This window comes from Myotis brandtii, unplaced genomic scaffold (assembly GCF_000412655.1).
Source record: "Myotis brandtii unplaced genomic scaffold, ASM41265v1 scaffold47, whole genome shotgun sequence".
Taxonomy (NCBI): Eukaryota; Metazoa; Chordata; class Mammalia; order Chiroptera; family Vespertilionidae; genus Myotis; species Myotis brandtii.
The window spans coordinates 1,365,197-1,381,875 of record NW_005367952.1 but is presented as its reverse complement, the minus strand read 5'-3'; the positions used below and the strand labels follow the sequence as shown (position 1 = coordinate 1,381,875).

Here is a 16,679-nt window from a genome sequence, read left to right as displayed (position 1 = left end):
CGACCACATACAGAAGCTAATTTTGCCTTCAGTTCTGTTTTATCCTGTGCAGATTCAACTAGCCGGGTTAATTTGAACCTGTATAGTTCTCAGTAGTCAGGTCATCAGATTGATGATCAGTTCCATTCAGTTCTAAAGTCAAGCAAGGGATGTCAATTATTAAAGTTGTCTGACTTTCCCATCAACCAATCATCTCTCTCCAATTTGTTTTACATATAAGGACAGCACCTTCCTAAAACAATGTTCTCATCATGTCCTTTCCTGCTTCAGACCTTGGGATTTCTTCCTAAGTCTCTGTATTGACACAAATCCAAATCCGTCTATTATGCATGCAGTGCCCCTCAGTTGGGTCAACTTAACTATCTAAATTCTGCAGTGTAAGCCCTGTGCTTCCACTAAGTCAGCTTTCCTATTATTTCATACTGCTACTTCTCTGCTTTTACAAGTAGTCTCTTCTCTCCTCCATCACCACCCTTTCTCTTAAGACTTGCTCTGATTATCTGTGCCTATTTTGATTTCTGACAATGCTTTATGGCATTTAGATGTTGAATGGATTGATTTACAGTAGTGCCTAGATATATACATGTACACTTTTTATTTTTTATATGTACCTATACATTTATATCATAGCTCCAATAAGATAGTGGAGTTATAGAAGGCCTGGCCAATATAGTTTTTTTATAATCCTTTTTTTATACTCTCCAGAGCATAGCAACATGATGGCTACATGTTTCTTTGTTTTTTCCTGTTTCTCTTTTTCTAGTACATCATTCTTTCTACTCACTGCTTCTCCTCATCTAATGATATTGTAATGCCATCACCTCTAGATATTAAACATATGTATTTTTTACTATAAGCCACATAAGTCTTCTAGAAAAATTAAAATGCATGCAGATCTAGATATTATTTTACCCTAAATTTTAATTTCTTAAAAAATTTCAACATTTTCTAGAAACATTGCAAGATCATTGTAGTTGGCCAAAGATTCTGCTTTTGACTTGACAGGTCGAGTCCCTGGGTTATAGATCTTTAAATGTTGCATCATTTCCATTACATTTGCCTAGAGGGTCAGCCTTGGGCATATATACAAAATATTATTTTCTCTGAAAACCTGCAGAACTGTATACTCCTGCATAAGGGGTGGAAAAAACTCAACAGATTTGCAAAATTGTGTTCCAAATGGGAGAAAAACGAACTATATTAGAAAATATTTGTATGATAAATTTGATTTGGAGAAAAGTTATTTGAGTTGTTGTTGTTTTCCTTTTCCTGTAAATTCTAGCACTTTTAAAAATTGAAAGAGGCATCCAAAGAAATGACTGGAGCAGAAAGCCTTCTTAGCATGACGGGATGGGCTTCATCTCCTTTCTTAGCAGCAAATCATGTGGCTTCAGCTTAGTTTCCTTTGATAGATCTCAGATTTATAATGGTATAAGAATCAGATTTTTTCTGCTGTCTTATTTGTCTTTACTTTGCTTTTGGTTAGAGGGAGAAGGAGGTGGAAAGGGGAAAAAGATACAGGGAGAGAGAAGGAGATAGAGAGGGAATAGAATGAGTATTAAAGTATCAGAATAGGTTTGACCATAGGTCACCAGAAAAAAAATAACTGTTTGTACTGTAAGGAATTGATGATTTTACATAATAAGAAAGTGCAGGGGAAAGACAATTATAGGATTGATTAATTCAGCTGCGTATCACAATATCAAGAACGCTAATTCTTTCCATTTTTCTTCCTTGGCATATATCAGCATTGTCCTTAGACTGCCCCCTCTCTTGGCCACACGATGGCTACAGAAACTCCAGGCATCTTATCCTTACAAAGGTTTCCAGAGACAGAATAAATAACTGCTGCTTTTTTTTTTAAGACAAATGTATTCAGTGTTAAGATCAGACTATTACATTTAGCAATCAACAGCCTGGGTGCAAAAAACAAATTTACATTAAAATCCTTTGTTGCAATGCTTTACAGTTTCCACAGAGCAGAAACTAAAATAACCTGTTATACAATTAGCCACAGATACGGTCATCAAGTTTTTTGACCATTCACATGTTGATTGTTGTAATTGCCAAAATCACTGTAGCATCCGCCACCTCCAAAATTGCTTCCTCTACCATGGCCAAAACCACCTCTGCCTCCTCCATCATTATAGTTGTCAAAGCTGCAACTCCTGCCATAGCCACCGCCCGGGATTCCATAACCCTGTCCACCACTTCCATAGCCTCTGCTTCCTCTAAAGTAACCAGGACCACCTCCTGTATAACCACCATCATTACCAAATCCATGATAGCCATCCCGCTGCCATCCTATCCACTCCCACCATGGCTGACACCAAAGCCACCTGGACCACTGCAGTTTGAAGTTCCCTTCATGATCAAAGTTGTCATTCCCACCAAAACCACCTCCATAACCACCTCTGAAATTTCCACAACCACTCCAAGCTCTGGCTGGAGGAAGCACCAGCCATCTCTTGCTTAGATAGTCTCTCCTTACTTCACAGTAAGGCCATTTGCAGGATGGTGTTTCCTGTATACAGACATGATCATCACAGGTTACAAAAGCAGAGCCTCTCTTTTGGCCACTGCCTCGGTCAGTCATGATTTCAATCACTTCATTTTTCTATACTGTTCAAAATAATCTCTTAGGTGATGTTCTTCAGTGTCTTCTTCAATACCACCGACAAAAATTCTATTTCACAGTTAAGTGGGCACCAGGTCTCTTGAGAAAGCCCTCTCTGGTTCCACAACCCTTCCATCCACTTCCTGTGGCCCTGCATTCACAGCCGCATCCACTTGCTCCACATTGGCACACGTGACAAACCCAAAGCCTCTGGAGCGCTTGGTGTTTGGAATCTCATCATCACAGAATCTGTGAGCAAATCCAACTCTTTGGGAGACTCTGACTTAGACATGACAACTGAGGAAGGAGACACTCCAATGATGCTTACTCTGGGGCATCCACTGGCAGAAAGGAGTGATCTAACGAACGTATCTGCCCAAGAACTACTCCTTTCCTATGTTTTTTCTTTCTTTTTATGTGTGGGAGAAAAAATTTCCCCAGAACCCTTGCAGCTGATTTATCCTTACATCTCATAGGCCAAATTGTGTCACATGCCCAGACCTAACCAGTCTCTGGCCATAGGAATGGTGCAGCCAAAGTTCTTTACCAAAGAACTCAGCAAACTATAGTCTAAAAGTCATCCCACAACCTGTTTTTGTGTGTCCTGTGAGTTAAGAATGTTTTTACCTTTTTAAATATTTGGGGGGAAAATTAACAATATTTTGAGATGAAATATTGTGAAATTCAAATTTTATATTTTAAATATCATTGTCCATACATAGTTTAATCGGAACATAGTTATACACATTCATTTCTCTTTTGTCTATAGCTACTTTCAAGCTATAACCACAGAGTTGAGTAGTTGCAGCAAGAGACCATATGGTCTGCAAAGCCTGAATATTTACTATCTGGACCTTTTTCAGAAAAAGTTTGTCTAGTCCTAGCTTAAACCAAATTCTATTCACCCATCACTGCTGGGTCAGCCTCTCCCAAAACAGATAATATGATTTTGTGATTTTTTTTTTCCTTTAAAGATGGGAGTGAATTTTCCTGAACAAAGTTTTCTTATCTCCCAAAACAGATAATATGATTTTGTGATTTTTTTTCTTTAAAGATGGGAGTGAATTTTCCTGAACAACGTTTTCTTGGGAAAGAGTAAGGGAGTAGGATGTTGATTAGGCAACAATCAGAGAGAGAGAAAGAGAGATTGAGGTTCACGCACATTTTAGATAAATATCCCACCTTTAGTGTTGTAAAAAGCTGAATCTCAAAATATCACCAGTCAACATGTTGACAAGACAGTACAGAGTTTATTGTTCACTAGGGTGAAGGAGAACACTACCCCACAAAGATTTAGGAGTGTCTGTGAAAGAAGTGGTGAGAATTGGGCCAGAATTTATTGAGAACTGTATGGTTTCCCAACGCAAGAAATTGACTAGAACTGCATAAGAGTTTTGACACAACAGTCCAGGATTGGTGAAAACAGCAAGGTGGGGTGATGGATTCAAGATCTTAGAGCACAGACCTCCATTAATGCTTTCCTTGAGAGAGGTGATGGATCATTGGGTAAGTTTCTATAAGGACAATGAAACAAACCATTTGCTTTGGCAGGAGAGTCCCAGAAGAGGCTAGAGATGCTTATAAAGACAGTGGAAAAGCAAAGTCATGTTGATGTTCATGGTAATGTGTGGTGTGGGGGTCTCCGTGTCCCCGCTGAGTGTGGTAAATGGTTTTGGTACTCAGTGTTTAGGAAGATTTGTTGTTGTTATAAATGAGTGTGAGTGTATGTGTCTATTGGGGACAGGGGGATTGGATGGTTGTGTTTAAATGTATCTTTCTCCCACCTTGCTTCCAAACTAGTTCCAATGTCTAGACAATTTATGCTGACTTAGCAATGATGCTGTGCTAAATAAGGCCTCCCCGTTAGCTACTCTCCGGCATTCAGTTCCTCCTGTGTGTCTCGGTGCAGTGAAGCACGGGGTAGAGAAAAAAGAAAGGTCTGTTGACAAAGTCAAGCTCTCCTCTGGGACCAGGCTAAAAGTATTATAGTTTAATTTAAAACCCATGCAGATCCATTTGTAAATAAATGCTGGCAGATGACATCGTAATGGATAGTGCAGTGCGTACCTTTAAATTGATTTCCTTTTGATGTGATAAAAACATCTTATGAAAGAGATGTGGAAATGTGGATTTTTATGTAAAGTAAAATAATTTAGATTTTAAAGTAGAAAACATTTTGTTGATAGTAGTTTATTTGATTCAATGACTGTACTAAGCATTGTTTGCTGTAGGTTATAAATCAGCTTTGAATCATTACTTATGACTGATTTATGGAAAATCTTATTAATTGCAATAGGAAAAAAAGACCTTGAAGTAAGCAAGAAGTAAAAAAATAGAACAGCCTGGGGATGAAAAGAGGACAGGCATATCTACCCTGTAATGAATAGTAATATCATGTTTGCATGTTTTATTGATAGCATGTTTCTGATCATACCAGTTAATCCACACCACACAAATGATAAATATTGTTGTAACTCCTGTCTTATATGAGAAGAAACTGATTCCCATCATTTTATAGCAAGAAGTAAAAAAATAGAACAGCCTGGGGATGAAAAGAGGACAGGCATATCTACCCTGTAATGAATAGTAATATCATGTTTGCATGTTTTATTGATAGCATGTTTCTGATCATACCAGTTAATCCACACCACACAAATGATAAATATTGTTGTAACTCCTGTCTTATATGAGAAGAAACTGATTCCCATCATTTTATTTTTTAATATATATTAAATATTTATTATATATTGCTTATTATGAGCCAGTAATGTTACATATATTATGTGACAGCCCTAACAAAAGCCTTTTGAATGCATAACACTGTTGTTCACCTTTCCCAGATGGGGAAAGTGAAGTATGGACAGGTGAGTCTTCTCAATATAAGGTCCTGGAGTTTCAAGCAGGCCTAAGGAATCAGAAAGTCTCACCAGAGCCTTCTTTCTTGGTCACTGGACATAATTGTTTTTGCTGTTTCATATTTTAAAGAGAAAAAAACGTAGCAAATGGCAGAATAAGGACTTATCTTCTTCACTTCTGTGCCATTTCCAGTCAACCAGTTCTATCACCCTGTGTTATCAGAGACCCTAAGATTCTAAGGAAAGTCATGGGATGGGAGGTGGGCATAGAAATGGAGGGGCAAGGCCTGGGGTCCCTACTCCTAAAAACATCAATCAGTTAATGTATTAGGGATTTTATATGTTTTTCTTTTCTTTTCTTTTCTTTTCTTTTCTTTTCTTTTCTTTTCTTTTCTTTTCTTTTCTTTCCTTTTCTTTTCTTTTCTTTTTAAATTCCCAATTGCCTTAAGAAGTGTGTGTTGGGGAAAGGGGAACACATCTAAAACTACAGCAAGTCACACAAATGAAAAATCTTTGATGGTCATGATTAGTGGAAATGTCAATAGGATTCTATTTAAAATGTAAATCTGAAAGGGTTTTTAAGGTCATTTTTAAATTTACCACATAGGATCTGACTCATGGAATGAAATCTACCAACTACATTAATACTTATAAAGCCATCAAAGGATTAATATTATGAGTGGGTCTCTGATATATAGCAATTAGTTGTTCTAAAATGTAGATTTTATTATTATTCAGGTTTGGTGAGGCCAACAAACAGATCAGGAGACAAGGACCATTAAAAAAAAAAGTTTGTTTATTTGTTTACCGACAGTTCCCAAGCGAAGAGACCCTGCCATGCCACACAGGGAAACACCGGGGTTGGTCAGGAGGTAGAAGGAGCAAGGGGAAAATGTGGAGCAAGAGCCTTTGTTGTGCTTTGTGAGAGAAGGCAAGGTAAATAGGCTTGGATGGGCTAGTATGGTCATCTCAGGGGATACTGGACAAAGGGATATCTAGCCCTAGAATGATTAGGACACAGGGATATTATTGGCCTGAATCTAAGAGTCATGTGAGAACCCAATAAAGGACATAGGGGGTTCAGATAGGTTGGTTTGCAGACATGAATGACACATTAGTATATATCACTTACACATATGCAAAGACTTGTCATTAGATATTAACTGTTTGCACAATTTCATCAGTCATTTTATTTAGTGCGGACAGCAAGCCAGGTACTGTGTTGGCAACAGGCTAAGAAGAGGCCATCAGACATGACCTCTGACCTCACCAAGTTCACAAGCTAGGGCAGGAAACAGACCCAGGAACAAAGGATCATAGTACGGAATGGCGTGAAAAGTCAACTGAGAGCCCCAATAGCCCAGAGAAAGGATGGAAGGACCCACGTTGTTCTGCCTGGGAAGCCCATGAAAAGAAATACTAACTCAGAACCCATCAGTCAACTTTCTTTGCTGCCATAATGAAGGAGACATCAACAAGCCTCTGAAGCCAAAAAGCAACTTATGACTTTAAACTTCACCTTCTTGAGACTCTGGTCCCTTTCAGTGGTTTTGTAAATGTGGATATATATTTAAGAATTGCTAATAACAGTTGCCTTTTCTGAGTAAGGCATCTCCTATTATTGGGGGGTCGGGGGAGGGCCTCTTCTCCACCTTGTGTGCTCTATGAAAATGCAGCTATTTACAAATGCTAATTCACACTGAGAACCTCCCCACCAGCAGAAGAGCCAGCCCTTTGCACCTCCTCACCTCAAGCCCTTGAGTGGTGGGCAGGGAAGTGATGGCCAATAAACTGGGCCCATCTCTGGCATTGACTTCTCTCCAAGACTCACTTGGAACAATAAGATCTTTTTAGCTGTTCTTAAAAACAAAGCTGATGATAGGATTCCCTTCTAAAAATCCAGCATGTCACCTGCAGGATGAAACAGGGATTCCTAAGTGTGTTATGACTCTTGACAGTCTGGACCTGATCTCACCCCAGCTTCTGTCCCATTCTGCTCCCCAGGCTTTTCCATTCTCTTGCCGCAGGGAACTTGTCACTGTTCCCTGGATGGACTAGTAGCTTTCATGTGTCCTTGTCTTGACTTAGGCTGGTCTCTCGGCCTGAAATGCTCTACTTCTTCTACAAAACAGATCAGATAACCCTTCCCTTTGAAAATTCCTAATTTGTCCGTGCAAATTGAGTTGCTCTGCCATCAGTGCCTTTGTAAAAATGCAGCCTGGTCTCAAAAACATACAGCAAATGTTTATTATTTCACTTCCTCAGTTTGTCTGTATTTCACCTTTTGAATTTTAATTTGCTCAGGGGTAGGGTTTATATTCTTCTATTTTATATGCCCAGTAGTTAGTAAAATGCCTGGCTAAGGGCAACAACAAAAACAGTAATAATAATAACAATAATGTCTAACGTTTACTGAGTTCTTACAATGTGGGAGGCATTGTTCTAAACCCTTTATCTACATTAACTAATTTTGTCCTCACAACAACAATAAGGGGAATTGAACATTTGCATTTTGCAAGTGAGGAGATTGAACCATGGAAAGGATAAAATTTAACTTCCCCAAGTAAACACGACATAAATACTAAATTAGTGCCTTTTTAAATAAGAATATGGTCATTTCCTGGTACCATCCCCCTCCCCCCATTTTTTTTTTTCAGTCAAAGAAATTCATAGAATGGTCACTGTTTATTGAGGTAAGATATTTGGGAGAAGTCATTACACAGGTGCCCAATACCTGGTATTCCAGTGGAGTGGGCCATATACTGGGTAACATAGGTTCCTTGAGAATGATTCCTTGTGCTGGAAGAACTGCAGAAAGTGAGTTATTTTATTTCTCTTAAAATCTACTTAAAAGAGAAGGGATAAAAGACATGTAGTACTTCTGTTATACTAAAATCTTTTCTATAAATAGACATTATGCTTTATGGAAAATGATTTAATTTGTGGTATGTCTACCTATAGATAGCAGTAGGCCATGTTATGAGTTTTTGTATATGAGAATCTCTAGAAGTTCGTGTACAGTTGTGCACATTACTATTTCAGTGGATTTTCACAGGGTCCATAAGGTAAGTTGCCAGTGTTTACAGTGGAGGTCACCCAAAGGAAAAGTATTTTAAAGACATGAATATATATATATATATATGTATAATCACCTTCATTCTCACAGCAACCTTTTTGTGGAGTATTTGAAATCATATGCTTCTGGACCAATCAGAGGAACATCTTAGCCTTGGCTCTGTAATTACTATGTGAATGCATTCATGTTATTTCTATGATAAACTTATTCATCCTGAAAATGGAGAATATAACAGTTCCTAAATCAGAGGAATGCAGGTTTGGAAAGGATCAGGCAGGCAAACTGTGTAATTGCAAAGGGCCCCATTCTCAGAAGGGTCTACACTTAGCTTCATGCTCAGTTGTTATGGATTTGAAATGCTTAATAATTATTAACAAGACATCCCACATTTTCATTTTATATTGAGCTCTGCAAAGTATGTAGCCTTTCCTGGATAGGATTGTTTGTGAGGTCTATAGCCCGGGGTGCCTGGCACATAGAGTAACCCCAAATAAAATGTCAGCTATTACTAATTTGCAAGGGATCTATTAGATTTGTGGGTATAGCTCCCAAATTCTATTTTCTTAACTTTTCCAATTTGATCAGACAGTAAATCGAATGGTGGAGTACACCTCATATGTCCTCATGCATTCGGCTCACACTGATTGGTTATCACTCTATTAAGTTCCTCCGCTTCATTCTTCCATTTCTTTGTGATTGCATAGCTGATGGAATAGGGACTGTAGATGGCTGCTAATTTGAAGTGCAGAAACATTTTTCTAAAAATATGAGACTCATTACTCAATAAAGGATATTAAATTTGTTGTTTTCCTAGTCTGAGAAATGATGGCTGATACGCTGTATCACTGGCATTGTTCCAGAAAGACATGTTGGAAGAGATCTAACCCTCTTTTTTTGTTCTTATTGTATTGCAGACCATTTGAGCTCCAGAAGGACCAACACCAGATAAATTATGAATGTTGAACAAGATGACCTTACATCCACAGCAGATAATGATAGGTCCTAGGTTTAACAGGGCCTTATTTGACCCCCTGCTTGTGGTGCTGCTGGCTCTTCAACTTCTCGTGGTGGCTGGTCTGGTGCGGGCTCAAACCTGCCCCTCCGTCTGCTCCTGCAGCAACCAGTTCAGCAAGGTGATTTGTGTTCGGAAAAACCTACGCGAGGTTCCAGATGGAATTTCCACGAACACTCGACTGCTGAACCTCCATGAGAACCAAATCCAGATCATCAAAGTGAACAGCTTCAAGCACTTGAGGCACCTGGAAATCCTACAGTTGAGTAGGAATCACATTAGAACCATTGAAATCGGGGCCTTCAATGGTCTGGCGAACCTCAACACTCTGGAACTCTTTGACAATCGTCTTACTACCATCCCTAATGGAGCTTTTGTATATTTGTCTAAACTGAAGGAGCTCTGGTTGCGAAACAACCCCATCGAAAGCATCCCTTCTTATGCTTTTAACAGAATCCCTTCTTTGCGCCGGCTAGACTTAGGCGAATTGAAAAGGCTTTCATACATCTCAGAAGGTGCCTTTGAAGGTCTGTCCAACTTGAGGTATTTGAACCTGGCCATGTGTAACCTCCGGGAAATCCCTAACCTCACACCGCTCATAAAACTAGATGAGCTAGACCTTTCTGGGAATCATTTGTCTGCTATCAGGCCGGGCTCTTTCCAGGGGTTGATGCACCTTCAAAAACTGTGGATGATACAGTCCCAGATTCAAGTGATTGAACGGAATGCCTTTGATAACCTTCAGTCACTGGTGGAAATCAACCTGGCGCACAACAATCTAACGTTACTGCCTCATGACCTCTTCACACCCTTGCATCATCTAGAGCGGATTCACTTACACCACAACCCTTGGAATTGTAACTGTGACATACTTTGGCTCAGCTGGTGGATAAAAGACATGGCCCCCTCCAACACAGCTTGTTGTGCCCGATGTAACACTCCTCCCAATCTGAAAGGGAGGTACATTGGGGAGCTCGACCAGAATTATTTCACATGTTATGCTCCTGTGATTGTGGAGCCCCCAGCAGACCTCAATGTCACTGAAGGCATGGCAGCTGAGCTAAAATGCCGGGCCTCCACATCCCTGACCTCCGTATCTTGGATCACTCCAAATGGAACAGTTATGACACACGGGGCATACAAAGTGAGGATAGCTGTGCTCAGCGATGGCACGTTAAATTTCACGAATGTAACTGTGCAAGATACAGGCATGTACACATGTATGGTGAGCAATTCTGTTGGAAATACCACTGCTTCAGCCACCCTGAATGTTACTGCAGCAACCACCACTCCTTTTACTTACTTTTCAACTGTCACAGTAGAGACTATGGAACCTTCTCAGGATGAGGCACGGACCACAGACAACAATGTAGGTCCCACTCCAGCGATTGACTGGGAAACCACCAATGTGACCACCTCTCTCATGCCACAGAGCACAAGGTCAACAGAAAAAGCATTCACCATCCCAGTGACTGATCTGAACAGTGGGATCCCAGGAATTGATGAGGTCATGAAGACTACCAAAATCATCATTGGCTGTTTTGTGGCCATCACACTCATGGCTGCAGTGATGCTGGTCATTTTCTACAAGATGAGGAAGCAGCACCATAGGCAAAACCATCACGCCCCCACAAGGACTGTTGAAATCATTAATGTGGATGATGAGATTACAGGAGACACTCCCATGGAAAGCCACCTGCCCATGCCTGCTATCGAGCATGAGCACCTCAATCACTATAACTCTTACAAATCTCCCTTCAACCACACAACAACAGTTAACACAATAAATTCAATACACAGTTCAGTGCATGAACCGTTATTGATCCGAATGAACTCGAAAGACAATGTACAAGAGACTCAGATCTAAAACATTTATGGCTACAGAAAACAAACAATTAAAAAAAAGGACAGTTTATTAATAATGACACAAATGACTGGGCTAAATCTACTGTTTCAAAAAAAAGTGTCTTTACAAAAAAAATACAAAAAAGAAAAGAAATTTATTTATTAAAAATTCTATTGTGATCTAAAGCAGACAAAACTATGTGTATTCCTCAGAACCTGTTTTTGCTGCACTTATTTCCTATTTTCGCATATCTTGTCCCTGCCTTCCCTGATTGCCATATTTTTCATAGATCTCAATTCCCTAAGGAACTGGTCTAGGAAATTTTGTAAGAATTCTGTTACACTTTGAGATTTTTATGGTGAATTCTAGTGGTGAGATCCAGTCTATTTTTGTCTTTCTTTTTTTTTTTCCTCTTTTATTTTCCCCCTCATGCCCTCATGAAGTAGTCCAATGGGGAATGCAATATTAGAAATAGATTTTTAAGAGAGAACGAGAAAAATAATGCAAGATCTTATATTTTTCATGTAATGACCTGTTCTGTATTTATGAGGAGGACCATCAGTGGAAAAGGAAAAAAGAAAAAAAAAGTAAGCAAACAACAGATTAATTTACATATGAGCACCTATAAAACCCATGATCTTTTCAACAACTCTAGAACCAGAATTTGTAGTTCAAACGCTAAAAATAAGATTATAAATAAAAATATTGTTGGTTTTTCTGTACCTGGACACAGCTCATTTGTAGTATGGCTCAAATGTAAGAAACTTAAAGGTAATTCAATTTTCTACTTTCTGAGAAAGAAAATACATTATTTTTCAGTCACAGCATCAAACACCATGGGGTCCTGTCTCATTAGGTTGACTTGAGTTTTGGATCTATATATTCAAGTATGCTGTGGTATTTTTTCCTCGCATTAGGGTTCACCCTTTTTAAATGCTCAGATTAAAAATCATGATTTTGTGAAGTAAATTCAATTTCACTTGGAAGAAAGTTTTAGTATACTTTCTTTACCATCTCATAAAATTCTGCCGGCTAGGCAGAGTATGACGTCTGAATGCAAAGGTATTCTAAGTTATCCAAGTTGAAAAATCATTTTTGGTGCTGAGTGTCAACAAATTAAGTTTCATTTAACAATAATTATTAAAGACCTACCATGTGTTAAACATTGTTTTTAGCGTGGACACACAATTGACAAGACCTGATTCATGCCCTTGAGTCAATCACTGTCTGTGTGATATATGATTAAAGAAATATCAGTTCATTATTGGGGGACAGCTCTAGTTTTACTGTTACATGAAAGATTGCAAATTGTGACCCTGGTGTTTCAAAATATCAGGTTAATGTTATTACAGAAACCTCTTGATTCATGGTTTCTTCCATCCTTCTGGAAGAGCTGCCTCTTTTTCCAAATGCAGATTACAGAGTTTAAAAAAGTACACGTAAGGAACTTGTTATGAATGACTGGATTCATACCAAGAGATAGCAATGCTAATACAATGATAACCTGCTAAAGGTACTTGAAGGAACTGGAGAAAGTTTCGGTATGAGAACATACACTGACTTCCAAATAAAAGAGTGACTTGGGGGTTACAGGCACTGTGACACTCTCCTGATATTTTCATATAATATGTGTATGACTTTTGCCTTTTTGTGAAGCAAAGTGAAAATCTACACCTCTTATTAGTGACCCTTAAAACCTGCCTCCCCTTTGGTGAAACAAGAGTTGGCCAAGCTAGAGCAAACTTCAGCTTCTAATGGATGAGCTGCTTTGATCCCCACACTTAACTCTGCAGGTTGGACCTCACACCAGGGTTTTGTGATGTCCACATGTGAAAAACCAATCATTACTAGCAAAGTAGGTCAGGGAACTAGAAGGAATGGATAGCAAATGAATGCGATCACACAAGGGTCTTGCCTCTATGTTTTCATCACCACTTCTCTTTCAGGCTTTTACTCCCTTATTCCCTGCCTTCCATGTTAGGAAAATGATTCTCATTCACTTTGCTGTGGAGAAGACTTGGGGAAAAAAGGAAAACATTTTTGCGGCCATTTATCAAGCTTTTCAGTATCAGATGTACTTAATATATTCCCATATACAAAACAAACAAACAACACACCAAGGAATTTCAAGCATGTGCTAGTATAAAGAAGAGTGGCATAAGTCAAGAGGGGAAAAAATCCTGCCTTCTCTACTTGCTTTGTTCTTAAGGAGCTCTGTCTCTGCTGACTCTAATCCTTCTTTCATCTTGAGTTTATAATTCCTATGGAGTTAGACCCAGCATGCAATTCTCCTTTCTGTGAGGGGTTGGCTGAACAGTTAGGTAAATCCTACTGAATAGAATGAAAGGTGAACTTGAGCTAAAAATTTAGGTAAGAAAATGAAGCATACAATTAAGTCCTATAGGAGATTATGTTTGCCCTATTTAATACATTTTAGAAAAAAAATACATATATATGGATAAAAGATTGGTTACGCCAAACTTGACTTCCACAGTGAATATAGACACACATTTGACAAAAGGTTCTCATGCAGGTTGGGGGTTGAAGGGTGAAGTGCTGTAAATGTATGATTTAAAGGACACTGAAATCTAGATGTTTATTATTAGCAATATCTATATTTGCTCCACATAACGTACTTGGCTTTTGGCCCCTCAGTACAGAAGCTGCACTGATGGATCCAGACAATCACACACTATACTGTGACTATTTATACATCTGGTATATCCTTACAGTAAAACAATTCTATGTTGACTGCTCTTTTTACTCTATACATAGGCAACCAAGTTGGCAGTATTGTTTAATACTTAATGCACTTAAAATATGCCATTTATAATTAACCAAATTAAGGTAATATAATAATAATTGTTATACACATACTAGAGGCCTGGTGCACAAAATTTGTGTAAGGGGCTCAGCCCTCGCAGCCCCAGCTTCATCTGGAAGGTTATCCGGAAGGATGTCTGGAAGGTCATTCGGCTGTTCGGTCTAATTAGCATATTATGCTTTTATTATTATAGATATATATCCTACTAAAGGTATGCAGTTTGCTTTGGGAATATTCACCAAGGATGCTTTAAAAGAAGATTTGCCAACTTTTTCTCTATATCATTTGATACCTGGCTATGACCTCAATCTTCTCAATTCTTTTGAACATTTCTAGATATTTGCATTGGTAAAGTACTAAGAGGATTTGGCATAGCTCACACACATACACCCTGATATGGCTTAATTACTTCCCCGTGTATTCTGAATACTATGGAATCAAGTATCATATTTTCCTGTGGTTGAAGTAGGACATTTGACCTTGGAACATTGATCAATGTTTTTTGTTTTTTTTTGTTTTTTTTTGAGAAAAAAAATTGTTGCTGGTCCATGGTTGCTCTTAGGCCTTATAATCAGATAAAAATCAGGATATTATTTGAGACCTGAATACTATGAAATTCTGAATATAGATCTGCTAGGAAAAAACTTGACAATGGAATGCTTATTTACATGGGAGAGGAAGAAGGCATTTTGGAACAGGAATTATTGAAATGTGAATAAATATGAAGTGGAATGCCCCAGTGTATATAACATTTCCAAGGTAAGTATTGATCATCATGGGAAAAAAATCTTAATCTTTTACCCTTTGGAATAATCTTCAAGATAATAGGTAAGTGGAAGAGTCAGATGAATACTTTTGAATAAAGGGGAATGCTCTGAAGTAATGTAATTTTTAAATGATGTGTTCAGTTGTTTAGTTGGTGCTTCAGCTTACTAGTTTTCATAAGGATATCAAAAATAATCATTAAATATCACAGACCTAACATGTGAATGCTTGAGTGAGCAATCATATCTGTCTAGGAAGCCCTTTGTCTGTTTCTCATAAAATATAGTAGCACAGAGTCAAATCTCATAAAAGCATCTCCTCCAACAATATGCACATCATTACATTTTATTAGAAAGTATTTTTTTGTACAAAAGATACTTCAGATAAAATTAAGTCTAAGAAGTTGCCTTAAGAAAATTCAGGTACTTTTTACTCTTTCTCTTAAAATTCAGTATTAGCTAGAAACCAGATGTGACATTGTCTGGCTGTGGTTTATCAAGATACAAAATAATATGCATCTGGCTCTACGAAAGAAAAAATAAATCTCCTAGAATTACGGAAAGTGCTCTGTCAATTAATACCCAAATTTAGATGATGAATGAACCATTTTACTACACAAACCAGTTCATGTCATTTTGATCCTCCAAGTGCTACCAACAAAACATCTGAGATTCTAACCTTTCTTGGCATTTGAGAAATATGTCCACATTACATATAAAATTATAATATTAAATTGTATAACAAGTGTTCAGCAGCAGTGAGGAAAACTACTGTTCATTTTGCTTCCATCCAAGTAAATAAAAAGGAAAGGAAGAGAGCGATTGCTGTTAGATAGACAATAAAGGAAGCAGACATCTTAACAAGAACGCATGATATTGAAAAAAAATCATTTGTTTTGTGAATTTTGTTATACACAGAAAACAAGAATACTCATATACATTCTGCGCATTACATAGAAAAGAAAGACCTCTGAAACTCCAAACCATGAAAGCTTATCTTTTAATAGTTGGTCCAATAATTTAATTTTATTTTCCAGGTTATTAATACCACCCTTTATTATGGATTTGATGCTGAATTGCTGGATTTGAACTTATCCAAATGGCATCAATTCTGTCTATCTGGTTGGCAGAAGTAGTGAGTATATGGCTTTCCACCTGGATGAAAGAGGGGATTTAATGTTGTTTGAAGTTGGAGGGGCTGGTTTCCATGGTGGCAGTAGAACCCATTCTGATTTTTGTCTGCTAACCTTGACAACTTGGCAGAATAACCTCCTATTTCAACCTTGGGATATCATGATGGAAAGCCACATGGGAAGTCCAATCATTCAGCATGTCTCCATACCAGTAAGGCTTCTGAGTAACAATGAGTATATCTCCTTACTTCTCAGTCCTTAGTTCCACATTAAAAGTGTTAAAAATAAAGCAGGACTCAACAATTGCTATTTAAGCACGGTTGCTAGTTTTGTAGTGACTAGTTCTCTTAGAGAAATAAATGCAACTTCAATCCAACAAAATATATTAGAACATACATAAAAGTAGCCATGATATATTTTATGGAATGTATTTGTATTATAGCTGTTATAAATTTTAAATCTAACAATTTATAATATGAAGGCAATCATGGGTTTCTTTACTAATGGAATCATTATGAAAAAGTTAACCTTAACAAAATTTACAAAATGCCT

General features: G+C 38.0%; 1 protein-coding gene and 1 pseudogene across 7 annotated transcripts in view; one reads left to right on the top strand and one right to left on the bottom strand.

Annotated features, from left to right (window-relative positions):
• The window catches only part of LRRC4C (leucine rich repeat containing 4C), a 175,674-nt gene extending 163,691 nt beyond the window's left edge, over nucleotides 1–11,983 (top strand). For all 7 annotated transcript variants that reach the window (XM_005875808.2, XM_005875804.2, XM_005875806.2 and 4 more), the window contains one exon: nucleotides 9,463–11,983. In XM_005875808.2, coding sequence (XP_005875870.1) covers nucleotides 9,505–11,427 — 1,923 coding nt within the window. In that variant the 5' untranslated portion in view covers nucleotides 9,463–9,504 and the 3' untranslated portion in view covers nucleotides 11,428–11,983. The remainder of the gene's footprint in view (nucleotides 1–9,462) is intronic.
• Nucleotides 1,881–2,909, bottom strand: LOC102263432 (annotated as a pseudogene).
• Nucleotides 11,984–16,679: the final 4,696 nt, after the last annotated feature.